At 45.3% G+C, this 23929-nt stretch overlaps 1 protein-coding gene across 2 annotated transcripts in view; it reads left to right on the plus strand.

Moving 5' to 3' along the window:
* SRF (serum response factor) overlaps positions 1-23929 on the plus strand; it is a 77806-nt gene that overhangs the window by 11716 nt on the left and 42161 nt on the right. For both annotated transcript variants that reach the window (XM_063125547.1, XM_063125548.1), the window contains exon 2: positions 9320-9586. In XM_063125547.1, the coding sequence (XP_062981617.1) occupies positions 9320-9586 (267 nt within the window). The remainder of the gene's footprint in view (positions 1-9319; positions 9587-23929) is intronic.

The following is a 23929-nucleotide window of genomic DNA, read 5'->3' on the forward strand; positions in this document are numbered from 1 at the left end:
AACCTACTTCACATTATCATCATCATCATCATCATAATGAATAATAATTTATAGAGCACTTTATTGCAAAGCGCTGTATGTCAAATAAAATAGGTCAACAATTTACAAAAAATATAATAATCCTACTAGAAGACCTTAACTGAATCAAAGGATATAACAGTATTCAACAATATACTAGATACAAGTTTACAGCAGAGAAGATGAGAAAAAAAATCTAACTTGATTGGAATCTTATCTCTTCCTCTGAAGCAGTGCCTAGCAGGAAATCAGACAAGTGGCATAATCATGAGTGTTTCTGAGTATGTGCAAAGTAACTTTCTCTCACCACGATGTAATCAGAACGAGCAACACCTTCCCCGCACTTTTAGGGCTCAAATCTCTCTCCTTGGGACACAAAAATTGCAGAACACCCCTCCCTTGAATATATCATGGTTCGGTGAGCCAACAGTGAGGTGCTGTTCTTCCACCACCCCCACCACCCCCACACTGTCCTGGTTTTCTAGGTTTATTTTTATTTTATTATAACATTTATATTCTGCCTTTCTTCTACCAAGGAACCCAAGGTGGCGTACATAATCCTCCTCTCCATTTATCCTCACAACAACAGCCCTGTGAGGTGGGTTGGGCTGAGAGGCTGTGACTGACCCAAAGTCAACCAATGGGCTTCCATGGTTGAGGGGGGGGGGGGCTAGAACCCGGATCTCCCGACTCCTAGTCCAACACTTTAGCCATTACACCACACTGGCTCTCTCCAATTACACAAGTGGATTTGTGAAATAGGACTTCCCCTTGCTCTCTTCCCCCTCCCCCTGCATGCCCCCCCTCAAATCTGCTCTGGAGAGGAGGGGCCGGGGGCAGTTGCAATTCAGTCTGCCAGCGGCATCTGTTCTGCTGGTTGTAGAACTCCATTGGATACAGCCCAGTGGGAGGTCTTGGCCAAAAATGTTTTTTTAGGGTGTGCATGTTGGCACCACCTTGCCCATGCATGACGGGGTCACTCTTTGTCTCGTAGCCTTCTTGAAGGAGAGCCCTCCCAAGTACGCAGAATGTTGAGACTGAGAGAGGGGTGGGGGGAAGGATATTTATAAACCTGGCCAAACAGCTGATTAACCCCCTCTTGTCTTGTGCTCTTGCTTGTAGAGTGTTGGATCTGTGGACGTAGGCTAGTGCCTGCAGAACTGAACACTGTAAGTTTGAAAGGCACTGGGGTAAGGATGTAGCCTGGGAAATATGTAAATGATACCCCATGAAAATAATGGCAATGAAAAGGAAATGTTTACTTGTACACTGTCAAATTATGCGGGCCCATTAACTGTTTTTTTTTTAGTTTACCCTTGCTAAGGCTCTGTGAATGAGCTGGCAGGACGAAAAAGTTTGGGGCGAGCAAAGTAGTTATTTAAAGGTTCTGTTGGGAAGTCCAGGCTGCCTGGTTTGAATATCGCAGCAACCTGTGTTAAACAAATTGTGTGGTGTTTGGAAGTGAACATGGTGTCTCCTGACCGCTCACCAACTCCCTCTGTGCTAAACCCGTGGTTCCAAGCCTGGGTTGTCCCTCCCCCAACAAGCCACAATTCTGGGTTCGCATGTCACGTGAAACAACTCAGCACTGGCGTGTCCCTCGGTTAGTTAGCACAGGGAGAGTGGTGAGGAGCTAGCATGCTTACTCGCTTCTGTTTCTTAACAACCCATAATTTTTCAAACAGCGCTTGATTGTGATGTCCAAGCCAGGACAGTGTCTCTCCTACAGAGAGCTCTACAGAACAGGATCCACTTGAACTTAACTTAATGCAGCAAACTTAATGGAGGGGAAAAATGAATTGTTTTGCCCATTTGAATATTCCTTGAGGAATATTCAAGGAAAACATGATTTTAAAAATGGAGAAGGAATATGTACAATCAAACCAGGTTTAATTCACTTAAATCACCACATGGAAAGCCATGTGTTAAAAATAGGTAGGCACCGTTCATTGGGAAATGTGCAAGCCCCAGTGAATTGAAGTTTTGCTAGAGTATTGCATAAGACTCTTCATTTTCATTTAGCTTGCACAGGAGAGGTTCTTAGTAAACTTTGCCTATTTCAGTCAAACCATGCCATTTGTTCAACTGCTTCCTAAGAGAAGAAAGAATGCTATGATAACTAGAGTATGTTTGTTCACAAGTGGGGAATCTAGCACAATTCTATTCTTCCAAGAGGCTGAAAATTAACTAAATGTCTTTATTGGAGCTATGATCTAGTTTAGATTTCCGCCATTTTTTTAAACTTTTATGTCTTCAACATTTTAGAAAATGGCAAATGCCAATTCGTTTATTACAATGTTGGTCTATCATTCTCATCATCATCATCATCATCATCATCATCATCTTATAAAGCACCTAGGGTGAAATCCAATTAGTGTTCCTCCACCAGCAGAAGGCTTCCATAAGTGGCCCGAGGAAGGGGTGATTACCCAGAGGAGACCCTCTAGAGCAGATTTTGGGGAAGGGTCCAAGGCATGGCAGAGGAAGTTTTGTTGCATGAGAGAAAGTCTGCTCACACAATATTGACCCTGTTCAGAAGATACGCTAAGCCACAGTGGTTAAGTACTTGAGCTAAACATTATGGCTTAGCGTTTGTGTGAACCATTCCTGACCATGGTGGCTACATAACCATGGTTTAAACATGCTCACTAACCATTTGCTGCAAAAAGGTTAGCAGCCTAACTATGGCCTAGTGTGTGTCCCATCCTTAAATTTACTAAGGGTGCAATGAATTTCCCATCCCCTGATACTTGATTATTCTTACTTGGGGATTCCAGGGATTAAATACAGGACCTTCTGCATGTAAAGTTTATGGCTTTTTCACAAACAAAGTTGCCTCTTTGCTATGGAACCCCCAATCTACCTATCTGTCCATAACCTTGAGATAAAACATGGTAGCTAGAATTTCAGTAAAGCACACCCTCACAGCAGTTTGAACAAATCCATCTGAAGTTCTGGATGTAGACACTGTCCTCAGTCTTTTCGTACAGTCCACTAATTAACTCCTTAATGAGACTATTCAGTGGAAGAAAAAACTATCACAGGCGTTTGATTAAAACTTGAATGTGAAAATTAATGGAAATGAGTGAGGTATGTGTGTGTTCATACATACATTCAGTCACATAAATAACTTGCAAAGTCAGGTTATACCTTCATGGTCTTTACACAACCATTGTTATGCACTCTACTTCCAAGCAGTGAGAAGGTTCGGAATTCCAGTGCTTACCCAGATTCAGTTTAAGGTGGTCACTAGCGATATGGTGTTTCTGTGATATAAGATTTATTTACACTCGCACTCATCAACAGCCCAACAGCTTGCTATTTCTCATCATTTTTTTAGGGCAGCCTATAGTGCCAGCTCTGGCGTGGGCTGGTCCATGAAGTCACGAAGAGTTGGAAACGACTGAACGAATAAACAACAACAAATAGTGCCATAGAATTTCTGCCCTTATACGAATCTATGGTGCGACCACTCTGTACAGTTCTGGTCACCACACCTAAAAAAGGATATTATAGAGCTGGAAAAAGTGCAGAAAAGGGCAACTAAAATGATTAAGGGGCTGGAGCATCTCCCCAAGGAGGGAAGGTTACATCACCTGGGATTGTTTAGCTGTGAAAAAGGAGGCTCAGGGGAGACATGATAGAAGTGTACAAAATTATGCATGGTGTGGAGAATGTGGATAGGGAGACATTTTTCTCCCTCTCTCAAAATACTAGAACCCAATGGGGTCATCCCATGAAGCTGATTGGTGGGAGATCCAGGACAAATAAAAGGAAGGACTTCTTCACATCGCGCATAGTTGAATTATGGAACTCACTACCACAAGATGTAGGGATGACCGCCAATCTGGATGGCTTTAAAAGAGGGTTGGATAAATTCCTGGAGGCGAAGGCTATCAATGGCTACTAGCCCTGATGGTTGTGTGCTATCTCCAGTATTTGAGGCAATAAGTCTGTGTGCACCTGTTGCTGGGGAACATGGGTGGGAGGGTGCTGTTGCATCATGTCCTGCTTTGTTGGTCCCTGGCCGATGGCTGGTTGGCCACTGTGAACAGAGTGCTGGACTAGATGGACCCTTGGTCTGATCCAGCATGGCACTGCTTATGTTCATGCATTGAGCCAAGTCAGCTCTCTGCCTCCCTTTCAGATCCTGTTCCAGCACAGACTGGCTGAAAGAAAACGGCAAGGTATCCCTTTTCTCTTGGCCTAGCCGGGCAAAATGACATCCCATTCAAGCACAATCACCTACAGTTTACCAGCCATCAACTGCATTCGTCTTAAGAGATCTTGCCATAGGGGCACTTACATTGATAGCTTACAGAAATCTTAAGAATTGGAAAGGATCTGGAATCTCTTTGCAATAAGGGATTCCTGAAAGGTCATTCAGACCAACCCCAAATTTGCAAAACTATCTTCCTACTGCTGCCTTTGATGATTTTCTCAAATGTGGGTGAATTATGCCAAGTTAGGGGATTTCCCCTGTGCTCCACCAGAGGAGGTTCCTGCTCTCCAAAGGTAACTGAGACGCTTGCGTTAGTTGCTGCTGGGTTCTTAAGCTATTGACGTCTCTGTCGGTACTGTGACTGTGCTTGAGGGAGAGAAGAAAACCCCCAGTGCAGTTTCTTGTCTACAGATGTCGGTAGGCAACTCCTGTTGGTTGGAACTGATTTAACTTGTACCCATATCTGCATGGGAGGTTAATGCTATTGGAAGCTTCTGCCCTGGAATTTAAGCCTCTTTAATGTTGAAATGTGTGAAGAAAAATATTGCATCTGTATTACATTTTGGTGGTATCTTAAATTTTATTCCAAAAAGTGCAGTTGAAAAATGCTGCCACTTCTTTGGTGTAGCAATTTCAATATGCAAAATTCTATGTCTGGGAGCGGGTGGCAGTGATAGTGAGGACCATGTCCTAGAAGGAAAGGTGGAAGGAGTCTGTATGGTTAGCCTTCAGAAGAGAGACAGGCAATAGGATTGCCATTTTCAAATGTTTAAAGGGTTGTTGCATAGATGACGGAGCAAATTTATTTTCTTTTGCTCCAGAGGTTGGGACCCGAATCAACAGATACACATAAAAAGAAAGGAAATTTTGACTAAATATTAGGAAGAACTTACAGTACCAGCTGTCCAATAGTGGAACAGATGCTCCTTCATTAGAGGATTTGAAGGATGGCCACCTATTATGAATACCGTGGCACGGCAGTGGATTTCTTGCAGCGGGCTGGACTAGATAAGCTTCGAGTTCCCTTCCAAATATAAGAATTTGTGACTTCAAAAAAGGCTTAAACAAATCTATAGAGGACCTGTCTTCTAGCAGCGATTAACTATGATTGCTAAATGAAATCCCAATTTTTAAAAAATGAATTTTCAAAAAATACAAGTCGTTCAGTAACAACTCAGTAGCAAAGAAAAGCTGGATATCTCATCAGGAAATTTGACGAGGGTACGTTCATTGATAGACGAACATGGCACATACTGAGTACAATTCATACAATAAGCAGTGGGTTCATTGAAAGCAGCCTTCCTCAACATGATGCCCTCCAGACGATTTGGATTTCAACTCCCATCAGCCCCAGCTATCACAGCCAGTGATCAAGAATGCTGGGAGTTGTAGTCCAAAGCATCTGGAGACTGCCAGGTTGGAAAAGGCTGACCTGAAAGTCTCTCTCGACAACTGACCGTGAATACCTGGCCATTTTCTTACAGTACCGAAATTAATAAAGGTGACAAAGCTATAGCATATTTCTCCTAACCTATTTGTGTCTTGTTGACTTCTAGCATCCCTAAGCCATTTGGTTAGCTTTTCTTCCAAAATAATACTCCATACATAAGTGGCAGCTAGGGAAGGCTAATGTTTTCGTGCCATGCAGGGTGAGCTTCCCAGAAATGTTGGGTTGGGATGTTGGACTAGAAGAACTGTTGGTTTGATCCAGCAGGGGCAGTTCTGGGGGAAATCCGGCACTTAATCTGCCCTGCACACTCAAGTCCTCTGGGAAGAATCTACTTCAGCTAGCAAAAACTAGATTAACAACTGTTACCCAGAGGACCTTCTCTTCTGCTGCTCCCAGACTGTGGAATGGCCTGCCGGAGGAGACTCGTCAACTTGACAGTCTACTAGCATTCAAGAAAGCTATAAAGATTGATCTCTTCCAGCAGGCCTATCCAGTGGAATTTTAGGATGTCTTTAAAATGTTTTTAGGATGTTTTTAACAATGTATATTATGTTTTAATTTAGTTTTATGTATTTTATCGCTTGCTGTTGTTCCCCGCCTCGATCAAAGTGGAGAGGCGGGTAAGAAATAAATTTATTATTATTATTATTAAGTGATAAAGTGTGCAGCTCCAAGAGAGTGCTGAATCCTGGATGCTATGGAGCAGCCTTCCCCAACCTGATGCCCTCCATATGTGTTGGGACAACAGCTTTCATAATTTCCAGCAAGCACAGGAAATGATTATTTGTTAACTGCTATTTATTTATTTCATTTATATCCATCCTTTTTTCCTCCTTAAAGAACCCATAATCCTCCGCTCCATTTTATTCTCACGACAAGAACCCTGTGAGGTAGCCTAGGCTCAGAGTCTGTGACTGGCCCAAAGTCACCCAGTGGGCTTCCATGGTTGAGGGGGGACTAGAACCCGGATCTCTCAACTCCCAGTCCAACACTCTAGCCACTACGCCACACTGGCTCATCTCACATCTCCAGTGCTTGCTATGTGGCCACTTAAGTGGAAAGCGCCCACCCACCCCCCACACACTCCTCCTCCCCCACGTTAGGGGTATGCAAGAATACTGGATTTGTGTTTTGCAGGGCTAGATGGTGAGGCAGGAGGCCGGCCAGCTCTCGAAGGAGTTGGTTGTGTTAGCGGAGCCAAAGCGATGCGGTTGGAGGGTGCAATGAGCCCTGTAGATAAAGAGGGAGCAACACATTTGCCAGATGGCTGATAAAGTGTGTGGCATGTTGCAGATGCGGAAAGATGGATTTATTTATACTTCCCTTAGCCAAATTGAAAGCTTTCAGACTTGGAGGCTACGCTTCCAGCTCATGAAGGCCGGGCGCTGCTTATCTTCAGGCTGTCGCCCTTCTCTTCTCCTGTGTCCTCGGTTATCCTCTCCTCAGTAACCTAATTATCAGATTGCCCAATCGTCACTCTGTCTTCGATGTTACATGCTCTCTATTTTTACGCTTTCCCTCTCTCCCCCCTCACCCCATGTTGCAGAGTGAATACGATGCTGTCTCCTTCATGTCTCTTCCCGTTTCCCAGAATTCTTCATTGCATTAAGAAATGATTGTGATTGAAGTAGGAGAAAGGAGCATAACCTGTAAGACTATCGACCTGTAAGACTTCCTCAACCCAGTGCCCTCTGGGATGCTCGAAATTCTTGTAGGACTCCTTCCTTTCTTGTGCTTCCAGCACTCCTAGCCAGCATGGGCAGTTTATTTATTTACTTATTTATTTATTTAAAGCATTTCTTGGCCACCTTTCAGGGCAGAAGCCCTCACAAAGGTGGCTTACAACAATAAAACACATAAAAATAGTTAAAATACTAAAAGCAATAAAAACATAAGCACAATAAAATAGCAATTAAAAACAAGGAAATCAGCTAAAACATCAATGGCAATAGCAGCAATAACAGTACTCATATCATGAGAAGGCCACGGTAAAATAAAATGTTTTCAAGGCCTTAAAAACCTGCAAGGATTGTGCATGGCGGACCTCTAATGGGAGTTTGTTCCAAAAGTGTGGGGCCACTGCAGAGAACGTCCTCTCCCGTGTGATCACGGGCCTAATTTCTCTCACAGGTGGGCAAATGAGGAGGCCCTCTCTTTCTGATCTTAAAGTGTGGGCAGGCTGATATGGGTGAAGGCGGTCCTTCAAGTAACTTGGTCCCAAATTGTTTAGAGCCTTCAATGTCAAAAACAGCACTTTGAATTGGGCTCAGAAACACACTGGCAGCCATCCTGGCCCAACTCCCGTCAACCCTAGCCAGCATGGCCACCCAGAATGGTCGTGGTCATGCCGGCCAAAGGTGATTGAGGTTTTAGTCCCAACACACCTGGGGGACACCAGGTTGGGGAAGGCTGAGCTTTGTGATGCCTGATCTGGAGAAGTAGACTGCGTGCATGGCCCAATGCTCTTCCTAGATTTTATTGGTGCTAGATGTATGTTTTAACTTGGTACAGAAATGGATAAGATATGCTGGAAGCTCTGGTAAAAGCGCCTGCTTTTGTATTCACTCGGACTATAACTTATTCTGGTTTTATATGGTATTTTTTAAAAAGTTTTAAATCTTGACTTTTTGTCTATGGTTTTAAATGCAAACTGCCCAGAGAGCCTCGGCTATTGGACAGTATAAAAATGGAATAAATAAATAAATAAATAAATAAAAATAAATAAAATTCAAAATCCAAAAATCCAGATTCAGTCCCTGGGATCTCTGGTTAAAGGCTTTCAGGAAGCAGGACAGGAAAAGATCTTGGCCTGAAACCTTAAAGAATTTCTGCCAGTGAGGGGATAATGTTGGGCTACTTTAGGTTCTTCTGGTAGCAGTTGATCAGCAGAGAGTTTCTGGCTACCGGTTGTTTAACGATATGATGTAAGATCAGGGTCGGAAGCCCTACTCACCGGCCCACCTTTACGTAAGAGGAGCTGTGCTGGATCAGACCAAGCGTCCATCCAGTCCAACATTTTGCTCTGACAGTGGCCAACCAACTGTTGACCAGGAACCCACAAGCAGGACACAAGTGCAATAGCACCCTCCCGCCTGTGTTCCTCAGCAACTGTTGGGGAGCATGTTAAAAGTGGTGGGCACTAGGGACAGGGCTTTCTCTGTAGTTGCCCCTGACGTATGGAATCCCCTCCCAGGGGATGTGTGGTTGGCTTCCTCAGCTGCAGTTTTTAAGGATGAAAAAGGCCTGTTTCAAGTGGCTTTTAATCTATGTTTTATTAGTTACGCTGCTGTTTTATTCATGATCTCGTGCTGTGGCTCGCACCCATTGGAAAACCACTTCAGACAGCTTGCGGTTTCGGGAAATCAGTGAGAAGGCAGTAATGTGGCCAGGGCCACGTGAATGGTAGCATTGGATCCTGGTTTGGTTTTTTTTAATGGTGCTTTTTTAGGAGGCAGGCTTAGAATGAAACCAAAGAGATAAAGGTGCATAAACCAAAGAGATAAAGGTGTTGCACTAAAACATTGTTGAATGGCCTGAGCTTCGTCCAGCTGTGCTCCCTCTCCTTGGTAGCAGGATCTGGCAAAGAGCTGTCCCTAATTGCTGCCTCTCTTTCTCTCTCTGCCCTGCAGGCCTACGAACTTTCCACCCTAACGGGCACTCAAGTGTTGTTGCTTGTGGCCAGCGAGACGGGCCACGTCTACACGTTTGCCACGCGGAAGCTGCAGCCCATGATCACCAGTGAGACGGGGAAAGCGCTGATTCAGACATGCTTGAACTCTCCTGACTCCCCTCCTCGGTCAGACCCAACCACTGATCAGCGTATGAGCGCTACGGGCTTTGAGGAGACGGATCTCACGTATCAGGTGTCTGAGTCGGACAGCAGCGGGGAAACAAAGGTAAAATCTCCTTCCACTCCCTGTTTTCTCCCTGTGCTGGGCTTGTTGGAATGGTTCCTGAAGGTCTCTGGGGAAGGTGCCAGCTTGGTGCTGACATCTTTGTCTTCTAACAGGTTGTGCGTTGTATACTGTAGAAGAGTTCTACATATGCTTTAAATTGCAAAGCTTGGAAGCCCTGAGCCCCTGGGTGGCACAATTCGAATGGGGAGCGGCATTGGCTCTTTTGCTGCTGTGCACAGCCAGGGGACTGCAGCAGTGTTGCGGGAGTCTTCCTAGATTAGGGATAGGTGACCTGGATAGGTGGCCTGGACCCCTCCAGATGCTTGGACTACAACTCCCATAAGACCTCACCTTGTTGGCTGGGGCGGATGTCAGTTGTAGTCCAAAACTCCTGGAGGGCACTAGGTTGCCTATTTCTGTCCTGGATCCTCCTACATAGTCCTGAGCTAATAAAGTTAATTCCCGAAGCACTGATGATGATTGTTGTCATTATTATTGATATTCCAATATATAATCTAACACACAACAAAGTCACTAATCTATCAGACCTGTTCCAATAGCTAAAAAATGGAATCCAATTTTTTAAAAACGTTTGAACCGAGTTCACCTGTTCATGCCAGAGTGGTTTATATCTGTTAATGTTATTCATAACCACAGTAGTCCATCCCTTCTTTTTTCATTGATCAATTGATGGCATCTGAATTGCTCGCCAAGATTTTGCTCGTAAAATATGTATTGTAATAGCCCTTTGAGAACTGGTCTTTTATGCCCTAACACTATCCATCCTGGGAGCTTAGTTTGATGACAGAGGTGGGCAATTTGTGGCCCTCCAGAAATCTTGTACTACAACTCCCATCAGCTCTAGCCGGCATAGCCATTGGTGATGGATAGTGGGAGTTATAGGCTAAAACATCTAGTGTGCCTCAAGTTGCCCACCCCTGCATTATAAACAAAAGGCATGGGCATTTGGGGGTGAATGTAGCATGTGATCTCAGTGGTGGTGGTGGGGGCATTAGGGTTGGGCGTCTGCTTTCTGTGGACCTTATAATTAGCTCCTGGAACTCAGCTGCCACAAGATGGCATCCCGCTTAGATGGGTTAAAAAGAAAGCAAAAGATGAAGGTTAGATCTAACCGAGACTATTGGCCATGGTTGCTAAATGGAACCTCAACGTTCAGGGGCACAATATCTTAATATCAGATGCTAGGGACAAATATAACAGGAAGAGTCCATTGCCTTTTACACCTTGCTGAATGAAGCAGATTGTTTGGCAAGGCAATTCTGTTGGAGTTGACTTTGGGTGCCAGCATTGAGCATCGGCTGTCTCTCTACGTCAAAGCCTTTGGTGTGGATATACGGGTATTTTATCCGGTTTGGATAAACGAAGGTTTTGGCAAGGGGAAAGGCTGTGCCTGCTTGGGTTGTCAGGATTCATATAGCATGACTCCCACTGGGTAGTTGTCTTTCCCTCTTCCCCCGCCCCCCCCCACCCCCTTTCCCTAGGACTTGAGTAGTTGCGCCTTGTCAACTGTGCTGGACATCTGCCGAAGTGGAAGCCAGCCTGTGTGGTGTGTTGCCGCCAGCAGTGCGGAGGGCTCCCGTGCTGGTTTGAGGGTGGGTTGCGGGGCAGGATGACAGGTGCTGTTTGCCTTCCTCTCGTGCCCTCGCTGAGCAGGTCTGCTTTTCCGTTATCTCTCCTTGGGCGTCTCTGCGCTTGGGCTCATTGATAAAAATTTGATTCTGCCTCCGTGGCCATATAAGGCCTGGTTTCCCTCCCCGGATTCCCTGGCTGGGCCCCTCACATTCCTTATAAGCTGCAGCTGTCTCTTGCTTTGGTGCTGTTTTGGAAGGGGGCAGGGAGGACATGGGGAATTGAAACACTTGGCTGAACAGACTATTCCTTCTCTCTCTCTCTCTCTCTCTCTGCCTCCGACCAGCTCCTCTGCTGGCTTAACTCATTACTTTCTTCCCAGCAGCCACAGCATCAGTAAGGGAAGGGGGTTGCTGACCACACTGACAATACACAACTTCTTCCCCACCCCAAGACACTAGAAGGTCTTGGATTGCTACCTGTGTGGCTTTCCTTTAATAATAACGTTAGGGTGTCAAACCTCTTGAATGCATTTGTTATATCAGTAGTCCTTCCAGCAGCCCTAGAACCACTGAGTCCTATGGATACCTTAGCTACTACTCCTGGTGGCTAAGTGCAACCTCCGGTATCAGAGATAGTAAGCCTGTGTACACCAGTTGCTGGGGAACATGGGTGGAAGGGTGCTGTTGCTCCATGTCCTACTTTGTGGGTCCCTGGTCGATAGCTGGTTGGCCACTGTGTGAACAGAGTGCTGGACTAGATGGACCCTTGGTCTGATCCAGCATCAGGGCACTTCTTATGTTCTTATGAGTTGGTAGGGAACTCAAAAGGTCATCTAGTCTAGCCCCCTGCCAATGCCAGCGGGATTGTTGTAATCCTCATATTGCAGGTGGGGTGCTTCAAAGCTGAGGAGACTGTTTTGCCTAAAGCTGCCTGGTGAGTTGAAAGCTCTTTGCCGCAATACTCTGTTTAGCTCTGTCCGTCATTGGAACGTAGAAAGCTGCCTTATACCGAGTTGGGCCCTTGGTCCATCTCGTCCAACACTGACTGGAAGCAGCTCTCCGGTGTGCCCAGCAGTGTTCTTTCCTAGCCCTACTTGGAGATGCCAGGGATCGAATCCGAGACCTTCTGCTTGCTCTACCACTGAGGTATGGTCCCTCCCCTAGAGTTCTTTATCCCATAATTTACACTCCGCTTTTAAAATTCTGAGTTGTCTGCTCGCAGAATTGGGATAGCTGTTGTTCTTAATCCCCTTGCATTTGAGGAGAAGGTCTTTTAATGCTGGTGTGACCTTCAGGCTAGCATCATATTGTGTGTATGTCTTAACATTTCCCTTGTTTGGTATTGGGCTAGGCCAGCCTTCCTCAACCTGGGGCGCTCCAGATGTGTTGGACTGCATCTCCCAGAATGCCCCAGCCAGCAGAGCTGGCTGGGGCTTTCTGGGAGTTGTAGTCCAACACATCTGGAGCGCCCCAGGTTGAGGAAGGCTGGGCTAGGCAAAACCTAGCCCGAACCACACATCATTGTAGCCGTGTGCATTACTTTATAGGCCAAATGCCCAAGGCCACAGTTGAAGCCAATCCTGATCACCCCCATTCTTTCCTCTCACCCCATCTTCCACTCCCTTTACCTTATCTTTTCCTAAGTTTCCTTCCCCTGTCGACTGACATCAGAAGAGGGCATTCCAGCTCCTCCGTTGTAGTTACGTAAGACTTTGCCTTGTCGCCTTATTTGTCCCTCTTTCCCACTATTGACTGCTCCGACTACTAGTCAATGGCTACTAGTCATGATAGCTATATATTACCACTGATATCAGGGGCAGCATTACCTCTGCATACCAGTTGCTGGAAAACAAGCTAGAAGGTGTTGCTGCACTCATGTCCTGCTTTTGGGCTTTCCCACCCAGGCATCTAGTTGGCCACTGTAAAAAAAACAATGCTGGACTTGATCAGGCCCTTGGTCTGATCCAGCATGCCTCTTCTTTTGACCAACAGCAACACTTTTTCTTCACCTGTTACCCCGTTTTTTTAGCTGTAGATGCCGGTGATTGAACTTGGTACATTCTACATCCAAAACATGTGCTCTCCCACTGAGCTAAGGTCCCTCCCAGACATAAGATCCTCTCTTTTGCATTGCATTTTTATATCGCACCTTTTCCCCTCCATGGAACCCAAGGCGGCATACATAATCCTCCTCCTCCTCTCCATTTTTACCCTCACAACAACAACCCTGTGAGGTAGGCTGGGCTGAGAGTCTGTGACTGGCCCAAAGTCACCCAAAGGGGTTTCCATGGCCGAGTGGAGACTAGAACCCAGATCTCCCGACTCCTAGTCCAACACTCTAGCCACTACACCACACTGGCTTTTGCTCATTGGTTCCTTCTTTGGCAGCTTGTAAGAAATGAAACTCTTGTAATAACTTGTCCAGGTCACACATTATTATAGACCTCTGTATGGAGAGTCCAATGGGCAGCTATATTAAGGAAACTATTCTTCCTCTTCTTGTTCCAAAAACCAGCATCACTTATACTGCGTCCCCCCCACCCCCTCACCAAGTGCTGCAGTGGAGGGATACCGTAGTCTTTTAGGAGTACATATACATCACCTTCAGCTGTAGACATAACCCTCATATCCCGTAGTCTGGTTTTTAAGAGCACACCAAGAGAGTAAATATGAATCTGATTAATCTGTGCATGAGTGTGTTTGAAAAGGGGATCTTGCCAATTATCATTTAAAAAAACACACACACCACAGTTCTACCACAATGTGAATATCTCTAATTCTTAGATTTGTGCATTGGGGCTTTCAGATTAGCACAGGGCAGGAAAGGAGGCAGTTTGTTGCAGGGGTGCTCAGGATCTCTTCTTGCCTCACATTTTAAGAAACCTTGCTCAAAACGTTAGAAGTGTCCCTGCCCATAATCCCTATTGCGCTCTGCCTGTATTCTGCATCCAGACCTGCATTTTAGATGATTGATTGAAAAAGACTAGAAGTTTATGGCTTTCTGTGCTGAGCAGCATGACTCTTGATCTTTTGGAGAAAAGGTTATGATCGGATTGGTGGAGGCTTTTATTCCTCTCCCCCCACCCCCACCCCAAATCCCTTACTATGGAGCCGATTCCTGAACTTGTGCTACCTTTTCAGAGCTTGGTTGTATGACTAATGGCAAAACCTAAGGCACCTTTCCCTAACAAGGACACCTCCGGATGTGTTGGACTGCAAGTCCCATCATTCCCAGCAGTGTCAGATCCAGGTTTTTGAGGGCCCCTGGACGAGACACCCTCACTTCCCTCGGTGCGTTTACTAGCTGCTATTGCTCCTTGTTCTTCTTCTCACCTTTGCTGCCACTCACTTGCTTGGCAGGCAGCGAATCAGTGAACCATGTAGGCAGTGGCATCTTCTGCTCCTCCTCCTCCTCCTCCTTCCCACCACCGATGCCTGGGCTCTAGCGAGAGGCTGTCAAACAAGCTGATTGCAATGGTGAAAAGCAGGAGATGCTCCAGTGGGGCCCTGCTGTGGTGTGGGCCCTCTGCAGGTGCCCAGCCATGCCTACCCATGACGCCGGCCCTGATTGCCAGCCAGCATGGTCATGGTCCTTCTTCAAAATCACTCCATCTTCTCCACAAGGTCTGAAGTGCCATGCTGGGTGGGAATGATGGGGGGTGGCATGTTGATGGCTGATCTAAGGCTTTGGACTGAATGGCTTTGAGGTTGGAACAGCGGAGACGGGCCCAGAAAAACTATCTTGCTTCACCATGCAACAGCGATACCTTTAACTGGAGGAGGTAGGAATTGAACCTGCTGTCTCATGTAAGCATCGCACACTTGCTCTGTCCCTGTGCTTCAGCCTTTGTACAGATGGGGTGGGTTTGAAGAAGGACCCAATAGATGTTGGGCCTGCCGAGGAATGAGTGAACTGAGATAAGCAGCTAGGGAAGATCGGGGCCTAGATTACTCAGGAAGGGCAATCCCTGCCGTCTGCTGTGTTTCTGTGTCTGCTTGGATGTAGCTGGGGGGCGGATCGCTCCCTTTTGGACTTAGAGATGTGATACAAGACCTGAAATTTTCTTCTCTATGCAACTGTTAAAGATACAGGAGCCCTGTCCTCCTTTTCATATGGTCACCATAGGTTAGCATTGTGTGAGCTGAGGGTCATGTACCGTTCTGTGTTGGTGGTGGGGCTCTGTCTTTCCTGGGCTCATCTCACCATGTCCATTCAATGAGTTCACTTGGGCTCTACCTGCTTCCCCAAACTCACCTATGGGATGACAGCACACAACGTGCCATGGAAACACTTTTAGCCAGTAGCGTTCTGGCAAACAAAATCACATAGCAACGGAAGACAGCAGCTTGGCAACAGGCAGCACGGAAGTGTGGAAGGTAGAGAGAGAAAGTAGAAAGTCTAGGTATGGGGGAGGCTTCTGAGCTGGGAACCCTAGTTGCATACAAGCTTTGGTGAAGTTGAGGCTGGTGGGGCATGAGCACCTGTGTAGTGTGGCTGGTATCCCTCGCTCTAGATCCAGAGAGATAAAAAGCGCAAAGGGGCAGAAATCTAGACCAGCCTTCTCCGACTCGGCTCCTTCCAGATGTGTTGGGCAACTGATGGGCATGCTGGCTAGGGGATGATGGGAGTTGTAATCAAACACATTTGGAGTGCTCCTGGTTGGGGAAGGTGGGTCTAGATGCTAGTTTGTCGTAAACAGGTGCTATTTCTGAACCTATTTCTGAACCTTTGCATAGCGAAAGGGACCTATGTAAAAAAGGGGGAAATGATGTTTGAAGCTATATCTGGAAGAGCCCAAATATGATTTCTCTCTCTCTCGCTCTTCATATACATATATATATATATGTGTGTGTGTGTAGTAGTAACTGGTGTGGTGGGGGAAAGGGCTTACAAGAAACTCAGTTGCTGAAGGTAGGATCTCTACCTTCAGGATGCTGAAGTTAGAATTCTGATCTCTTAAGGTCTTTACCAGGAGTTGTCTGCGCATGCTTTTATTTATTTATTTAAAACATTTGTATCCTGCCCTATATCATTAAGATGGCAGGGTGGTGTACAGATAAAAGCATACAGTATAAAACAATAAATATACACAGCTAAAACCAAATTAAACCATGAACCAATTTAGAATAACATATAATTTAAAGGCAGTAAAAGCAATTAAAACAATGTGCCATCTTAGTGAATTTAACCATTAAAGGCTTTGTTAAAAAGCCATGTTTTCACTTTTAACAACTGTCCCTGCAATGATGAGGTCTGGAACCATGCTGCGTTTATAAAGTAAAAGCTCTAAATTGATACTGTGCTTACAAGCCTTTCCCAAAACCTCCAGATATATTGAACTGCAATTATGCTGTTCCCAGCTAGCATGGCCATTAGCCATGCTGGCTAGGAATGTTGGGAGTTGCAGTCCAGCACATCTGGAGGACACCAGGTTAGGGCAGGGTGGTACATCCTTCTGTAGTAAAGGGGGTTAAGGGTTTGTTGCACAGCAGAATGAAGGCCCGCCAGACTTCCAGTAATTTCGGCCAGCATGGACTGTTTACCTTGGAATTTTCTAGCTAAGATGGGGCCAGGAGTAGAAGTACTGAAGCTGTCTTCTGGTTGATGTGTTCAGAGGCCATGGGCCAGTCTGCTGAGATGTACACTTAAAACACAAACAACCCCCCAACCCTAGAACCAGCAGCCCCTGCTCCTAATTCTGTAGCAGCAAATGTTCAAATGAAGTTTTCTTTGCAAGCCCCATTTCACTTCCGTGAAATGCTAACAGCTTAAGCTTTCCTGCTGAGAGAAAAACAAATGTAGCTTAATATTTTTTCCAGTCCACAGACCATCCTGCTGTGGTTTGAGTTCTGTTCACATTTAACTCCCCCAATGTCGGGGCTGCTTCAGATCATAATGGTATACTTAACCTAGAAGGCACTTCTCTGTAGGAAAATGCATTAAAGCTGTGATTAAGGTTTATTTTTTTGTCATGTTTGCATGTGCAAACAAAATTTATGTACAAGCATCATGCATGTTTCCCTACTTTTGTGACTTTTATGAACTTTCCTATGTTACACTGATTTTTACATAGGGAAATCAAAATGTCAGAGGCAGCCCTAAGATAAGGAGATGAGAGGGTGGAATTGACTAATTCAACTATCTATTTTTAAAAACAAGCAAACACTGGAATGTGGAATAGCCAACTGGCTGACCACTGCCAAATTCAATTCAGTTTTTGGATCTACCAAATTTTAATCATAGAGTTGGAAGAAACATCCTCTAGTCCATGAGTGGGCAGAAGGTAGAACACCAAATGATTGGGAGCTCATTTCCCAGAAGCCCCTGCCAGAAGAGCCAATGGTCAGAAAAACTAGGAATTGAAGTCCGAAACACCCAGAGACCTTCTTACTATCCACCCTATATCTACTCCAACTCCCCCGCTGATGTAGGGAATCCACTGATAGAGAATCCCTGGTAGCTGGCAACCCAGTCTCTATTTAAAGATCTCAAACAAAGAACAGTCTACCATCTTCTGAGGCAGTCTGTTCCACTGTTAGGTAGCTCATACTGTAAGTTCTTCCTAATAGTAAGCCGAAATCCACATTCTTGTTATTTGTACTTGTTGGTTTGGGTCCTACTCTGCTTAGAGCACCAGAAAACAAATTAGCTCCATCGTCTATAGTGACAGTGGTTCAACTATTTGAAGGTGGCTGTTTTTTTCCACTTTTTCATCATCTCTCACCAGGCTAAATATTCAGCCTTTCCTCATCAGACTTGGTCTCCAGGTCCCTCACCATCTTTGCTGCCCTGCTCTGGACATTTTCCAATTTGTTAATATCGTTTTTTTAAACTGGACACAGTACTCCCTCCAGGTGAGGTCTGACTAAATGCAGAATAGAGTGGGTGTTCTCATGCTCTGAACCCTATCTTGCTGTTGATGCAGCCTAGAATTGTGCAGAATCAAAAGTTTAGTAATAAAAATGTTTGCTCATGGTTTCACTTTTCAAGAAAAGGAGAAAACTGTTCTCAGAAGTTTGGAGAAAAAGATATTCCATGCTGTAATGCTACATGTCTTTGGCTCTTGTTTATACTGCTCCGGGTGTGACCAGACACTTAGGATTCATAGTTGCAAAGGTCCTATTACTTGAAAGCAGTGACTTTAAAGTCTGGCCAAAGATGCAGCAAAATAAAATGATCTGCAGACCATGGTCTAGAAATTGCAGCAAAATAAAAGGATCTGCAGACCATTGTCTAGAAAATGCAAGTTGGTCAGCCCTGCACTAGAGTGTTGAACTCCCTTCTTTCCTTCCTTCCTTCCTTCTTTTTAACAACTAAGAGGGGCTAGCCACGATGCAAAGGATTGGAGGCTTGGCTAGCTGGATCCCATCTGTTTTGGACTGGTGCCCATCCTGCTCTGTTGCCAACAGCTACCTAAATTAAAAGGATGCTCTTAAGGAAATGTATTTGCTGCTGCACTGGATGTTCCTGATAGTAGCAACAGAAGGGTTAGTGCAGCACAAGGTTAGTATTTCCCATGAATGTGTTGTCTTTTCTCCTTGACACAGAGGTGGACAATTTGTGGGTCCTTCATATATTGAACTGCAACTCCTGTTATCCTTCACCATTGGCTGTGCTGACAAGGGTTGATGGGAATTGCAGTCCAGCAACATCAGGAGGGACGCAAGTTGCTCTCCCTTGCCTTAACAAGATTTTGCCCCATATTTGAGAATATAGGGTAGCTATAGTTTATAGCAGAGGTGGGGAATGTGTGGCCATCCAGATATTGTTAGACTTCAGCTCCCATCACCCCTGACCATTGGCCATGCTGGCTGGTGCTCATGAGGAATTGGAGCTGTTCAGATGACATGCTAAGCCATGGAGGTAAGGATTTTGAGCTAAACTTTATGGCTTAGCGTATCGTGTGAACCATTCCTAACCATGATGGCTACAAAGCCACGGTTTAAAGACACTCACTAACATTTGCTGCAAAAGGGTTAGTGGCCTAATCATGGCTTAGCGTGTTGTCTGAACAGGCCCATTGTAGTTCAGCAATACTTGGAGGGACACCCAAAAGCTTAGAGCTGGAAGACATCCCCTCCATCTACAAAATGGGGAGGGTAACTTTAGTTTATTTTTAGAGGATGCTTGCAAGGAATAACAGAGAATGTATGCAAAGTACTTTAAATACAGATTTATTCTTAATGCTATATAAATGCATGTTACTACTGCTTCTACTTACGTAGCACCAGATCTTTTGGGGTAATCTTGAACATTTTGATTTTCTTGTGTCCCCCAAAGAAAAAAATGGCAGTAGAGAATTGCTTTCCCTCACCCCTGCCGCCTTGTACATGCTGCAGGGTAATCTTGTTCAGCGCTTCATCTGCTAATAAGAGTTTTAGAGCAGGGGCAGAACAGTTAATTTCAGTGATATGTGGGGTGGAGGGGGGCTGTTCCTGCTGCTTACTGTTGCTTGCAGGAGCTTCAGTTGTTTTGGCAAGCAAATATATGTGTGTAAATGTTGTGATTCTACAGGAGTGCAGAGTGTGGTAGTCTGCATCGAGTTCAAATTACTGAGAATGTAACTTTGTAAAATAATGTTAAAAAAGACAACAACCCAAGTTTCTAGTCCTCATTATTGTGGAGATAATACTTTTGCATGGCTTATTATGATGTAAAATTTAGATTGCTTTAGACACAAAGCCCAGATAACGTCTGATGATTTTCCGTAGCTACGGTAAATCTTTGTTCTTAGGCTGTGTTATTTTCCAGTAAGAACAAAGAACAGCCAGCTGTATCCTTAACCTCTTCAGGTCTCTTTCAGAAGGAAGGTTCATTACCATAATGCACCTTGAGTTCTCTTCCTTGCTTTCATCTTCTGTTTTTAAATTTTAAAAATCCTTTGATTTTCTCCTCCCATCTATTATTTTGGTTGGACAAATTATTTAACATTGTATTGTTAAAGCTAATTTTGTTTTAGAAGCTATAAGCTATCTTTTTGGTGGGTGGGTGGTGGGGTTAGCATGTCTATTTATTAAACATAAGCTTAAGGATGTCCACACACACACACACACACCAGTTGTGCAGCTAAATTAAATATGGTGGATCAAGTGTAAGCCCAAGATTGGAGAGAACCAGGTTCAACTGCCCACTTAGCTATAAAGGGTTTACATGGGGGCCTTGGACTGTTCTCTTTTCTCTCAGCCTAATCTACCTCCCAGGGTTGTTGTGACAATAAAACAAGAAATCCCTACATTTGTTACCCTGTGCTGCTTGGAGGAAGTGCAAGATAGAAAGATGTAATAAAGGACTAAATAAAATAAAATAGAGCCAGATGGTTGAAGGAGCTAAGAAATGCATCCAAAGAACTGCAGGCTGTGAAAAAGTGGGAGCTTAAACTAGGTGCCCTAGGAAATTACAGAACCTCACAACCTCTCAGTACAGGACTTCTAAAGTCTAATTTCCTGTGGTCAATAACTCTGACAGCCCTTCCCAACTGTGTTCTCTCCCCCCCCGCCCCAATGATTTTTGACTACAGTTTCCCTAGTCCACAACCATTGGCCATACTACCTGGGAAATATGGGAGTTGTAGTCAAGCAGTGCCTGGGAGCTCTTGGTTGGGAAAGGCTGCAGCCTATCTAGTAGCAGTTACATAAGGTCATCCTCTGGTTTGAAGTTGGGGCCGTGCCACAAAATTGAGTTCTGGCGCTTCCAACTGAAAGATCTCCAAATGCGAATTTCTCCCCAATCTAATCTGGCAGCTGGTGCAAAAGCCATGGGTGCTTCATGGATACTTACAGATGGCCTGCTGGTAACAGTGTTCCTCCTCCTCCGTCCTTTGCTTGTTTTTGGAAGTAAGTACTGTGTCGCACCAGTAGTTCATCTATCTGTACTCCTTACTCAGGCTAAGAAAGGCTGAGGGATGTAAAGGAGTCATTCACATTGTCTCTAGCAACCAGAGCTCCTTGGGGACCGGAGAGAGGACTGGACGGGTGCTGTGGCATCTGTGTCCTGCTTGTGGGTTCCTGGTCAACAGCTGATTGGCCACTGTGTGAACAGAGTCCTGGACTAGATGGATCCTTGGTCTGATTCAGCAGGGCTCTTATGTTCTTATGGCTTGAACCTTTCTCTCTAAGATTGATGTTATTGCCTTGTTTTTCCTGGCAGGGAGCTTTTTGCTTGGAGAAGTATTGGGAAGGGCTATGGCTCAATGTGATAGAACTCATATTTCGCATGCAGAAGGTTCCAAGTTCAATTCCTGACACCTCCAGATAGGGCTGGAAAAACTCCTGTGTGGAATCTTGGAGAGCCAATGCCAGTCAGCATTGACAATACTGGGCTAGATTTACCAATGGTCTGACTCAATATAAAGCAGCTTCCTATGTTCCATGTAACCTTTATGACTCATACCTGTTGCAATGTGGAGCACTGCTCAGTGTACCATTCAGCCACGCCCTGTTCTGGCGTACTGTATTTCAATCTCTTGACCTGGTTTTCTGTTCCACAGCACCCCCTGCCCTCAGTCAGCCTCAACCCCTGATTGTGCTATTTCGGGGTCATCTCTTCCCCCTTTGGTTCTCCCAAGCCTGCTGATAATCTCCTCATGTGTGGTTGATGCTGGCTTTGGCAACATACTAATGTACACCAAGCAGGATATTGCACTATGAAAGCGGTATATGTCAGTGACCCCCAACAGTTGTCATCGCACTTCAATACTGCTATAAAGCAGTTGTGTGGCTCCTGCCTTTTATATACTGCTTTTATACTGCTTTCATAGTGCAATATCCTGCTTGGTGTAGATTAGTCCATAAAGTTCAGTGCTCAGAGAATGCTGTTAGTATATACCAGGCTTCCCCAAACTGGTATAACTCCAGATAGGTTGGTCTACAACTCCTGTCATTCCCTGGGGATGATGGGAGTAGTCATCCAACACAACTGGAAAGGTCCCAGGTTGGGGAAGGCTGGTATATAAGAGGAAACCTCCCACATTTTAGAGTCAGTATGCCCTTCAGGAGCGAACTCTGAGGTGTGTGAGGAGTCATTAGCATGCCTGGTAAATTCTGTGAACATGGTCTGTCCCCCAGCACAATTCAGGCTAGTTCCCTGATGGGCCTAGTTCCCACTGTGCCATAAAACTCTTAATTCACCCAGTGACTTGTGGCATTCTGCCGTTGTGCTTCACAGACAGCGTTACGTTAGGCCCTTTCTAGGCAGACGCCTTCAACAGATTTGGGACTGGCAGTGACAAGTGTAGTTAATAGGTGCAGTGAACAAGAAGCCAGATCATTAAGCTGTGAGTCCCCAGGATGGAATATTACTTATCGGGCTTGTTTTAGCCTCAGCCTCTGGGACTATGCATCTTGGAGACGCTGCCTTTGTTTGGAGCGATATTGCTGAGGCTGTGTGCTTACTCGTTCTTGGGGAAGGCTAGGCCAAAGCCTTTTTGAGAGTACCATTAGGTTTTTGCGTATGTTTGAGGTGATGTCTTCGATGGATGAATCTTTGTCTGTCCTGTTGACCCCCCTCATAGCTTGAGAGGCTGCCATGGTTGTCTGGGTCTCTTCATGTGCCACTCATTCCCTGACAAATGGAACAGCTGTGGAGCCTCTTTCTTTAGGCGAGGGGCTGGAATGGCCTGTGGCAGCTGTGAGAGGAGCCAATTCCCTTAAGGCTATGGGCACAGTTCTTGCCCTGGCCTATCTTATCCCTATTCTTTTACTTATCTCTTCCTCTCGTCTCCTTTTCTTAACCTCAAGTCAAACCAAAGCACTTTATTGTATGTGACCAACTGCCGTTACAAAACAATGTAGCTCAGAACGTCATGTAATAATGAAACACCAGTCAAGTGCAATTGACTGCGATAATGTTCAAGATAAGTAACATAAGGATCACAATCTGACAGTAACCAGCAAGTCTTCTCCTAGATACTGTTGCCCACAAAAATGCCAAAATCTGCTCCCAAAACCTATCTCAAGGGTTTTGATATAAAGGATAGCACAATAAATAATGGAAGACATCCTGTTTACCTCTCCCAGGTGGAAGATAAAGAGCAGCAGGTTTCTTAAAACCTGCCTATATCTTCCATCCAAGAATGCTATAGGCATTCCTTTTCTCAGCCTCTGTAACCTGACATCATGTTTTGACACAGGGAATTGTCAGATAGCTTCGCTAAGCAGAACTTTGCACTCCCTGATAGATGTGGCTGCTTCAGCTGCCTGCCGTGAGGGTAGGAAGGGAATGGGAAATGTTCACAAGGAGAAGATGTGAAAACTACTCCCGGTTTGTAGACACGTTCAGCTCTTGTGTGCCTAACAGCTACAATACAAAGGGGTCAGAGCTCCCATGTGCAACTTCTCTTTGCCTCATTCCACCCCCCCTCCCTTGGGTAGTTTTTTTTTTTTTAATCTGCCCCCTTTTCTGGAATAACCCTGGCTTTTCAGCTGCTTGCTTCACAGTAGGGACAGTACAGTGGAACTTGGAAGCTTGTTTCTGAGACTGAGCTGCTTCTTTCTGGGGCTGACCCCACCAGAATGGCACCCTCTAAAGCAGCATTACATGGGAGCTGATCTAAATGTGACAGATGCCAAGTGGAGCCTGCCAAAAAGCGCTTGGTGCTTCATGCGGCAGGTGTAACATTTAAAAGGCACTTAACTCCCATGCAACATCTTCACATTGCTGCAGCTTTCTGGATTCACAGGCTGGCCAATTTTTTCCCCCAGGCTGGCCAATGAATGGTGGCGGGGGAGGGGTGGCTCTGAGATGATGGACTCC

The sequence above is a fragment of the Elgaria multicarinata genome, chromosome 4, assembly GCF_023053635.1.
Source record: "Elgaria multicarinata webbii isolate HBS135686 ecotype San Diego chromosome 4, rElgMul1.1.pri, whole genome shotgun sequence".
Taxonomy (NCBI): Eukaryota; Metazoa; Chordata; class Lepidosauria; order Squamata; family Anguidae; genus Elgaria; species Elgaria multicarinata.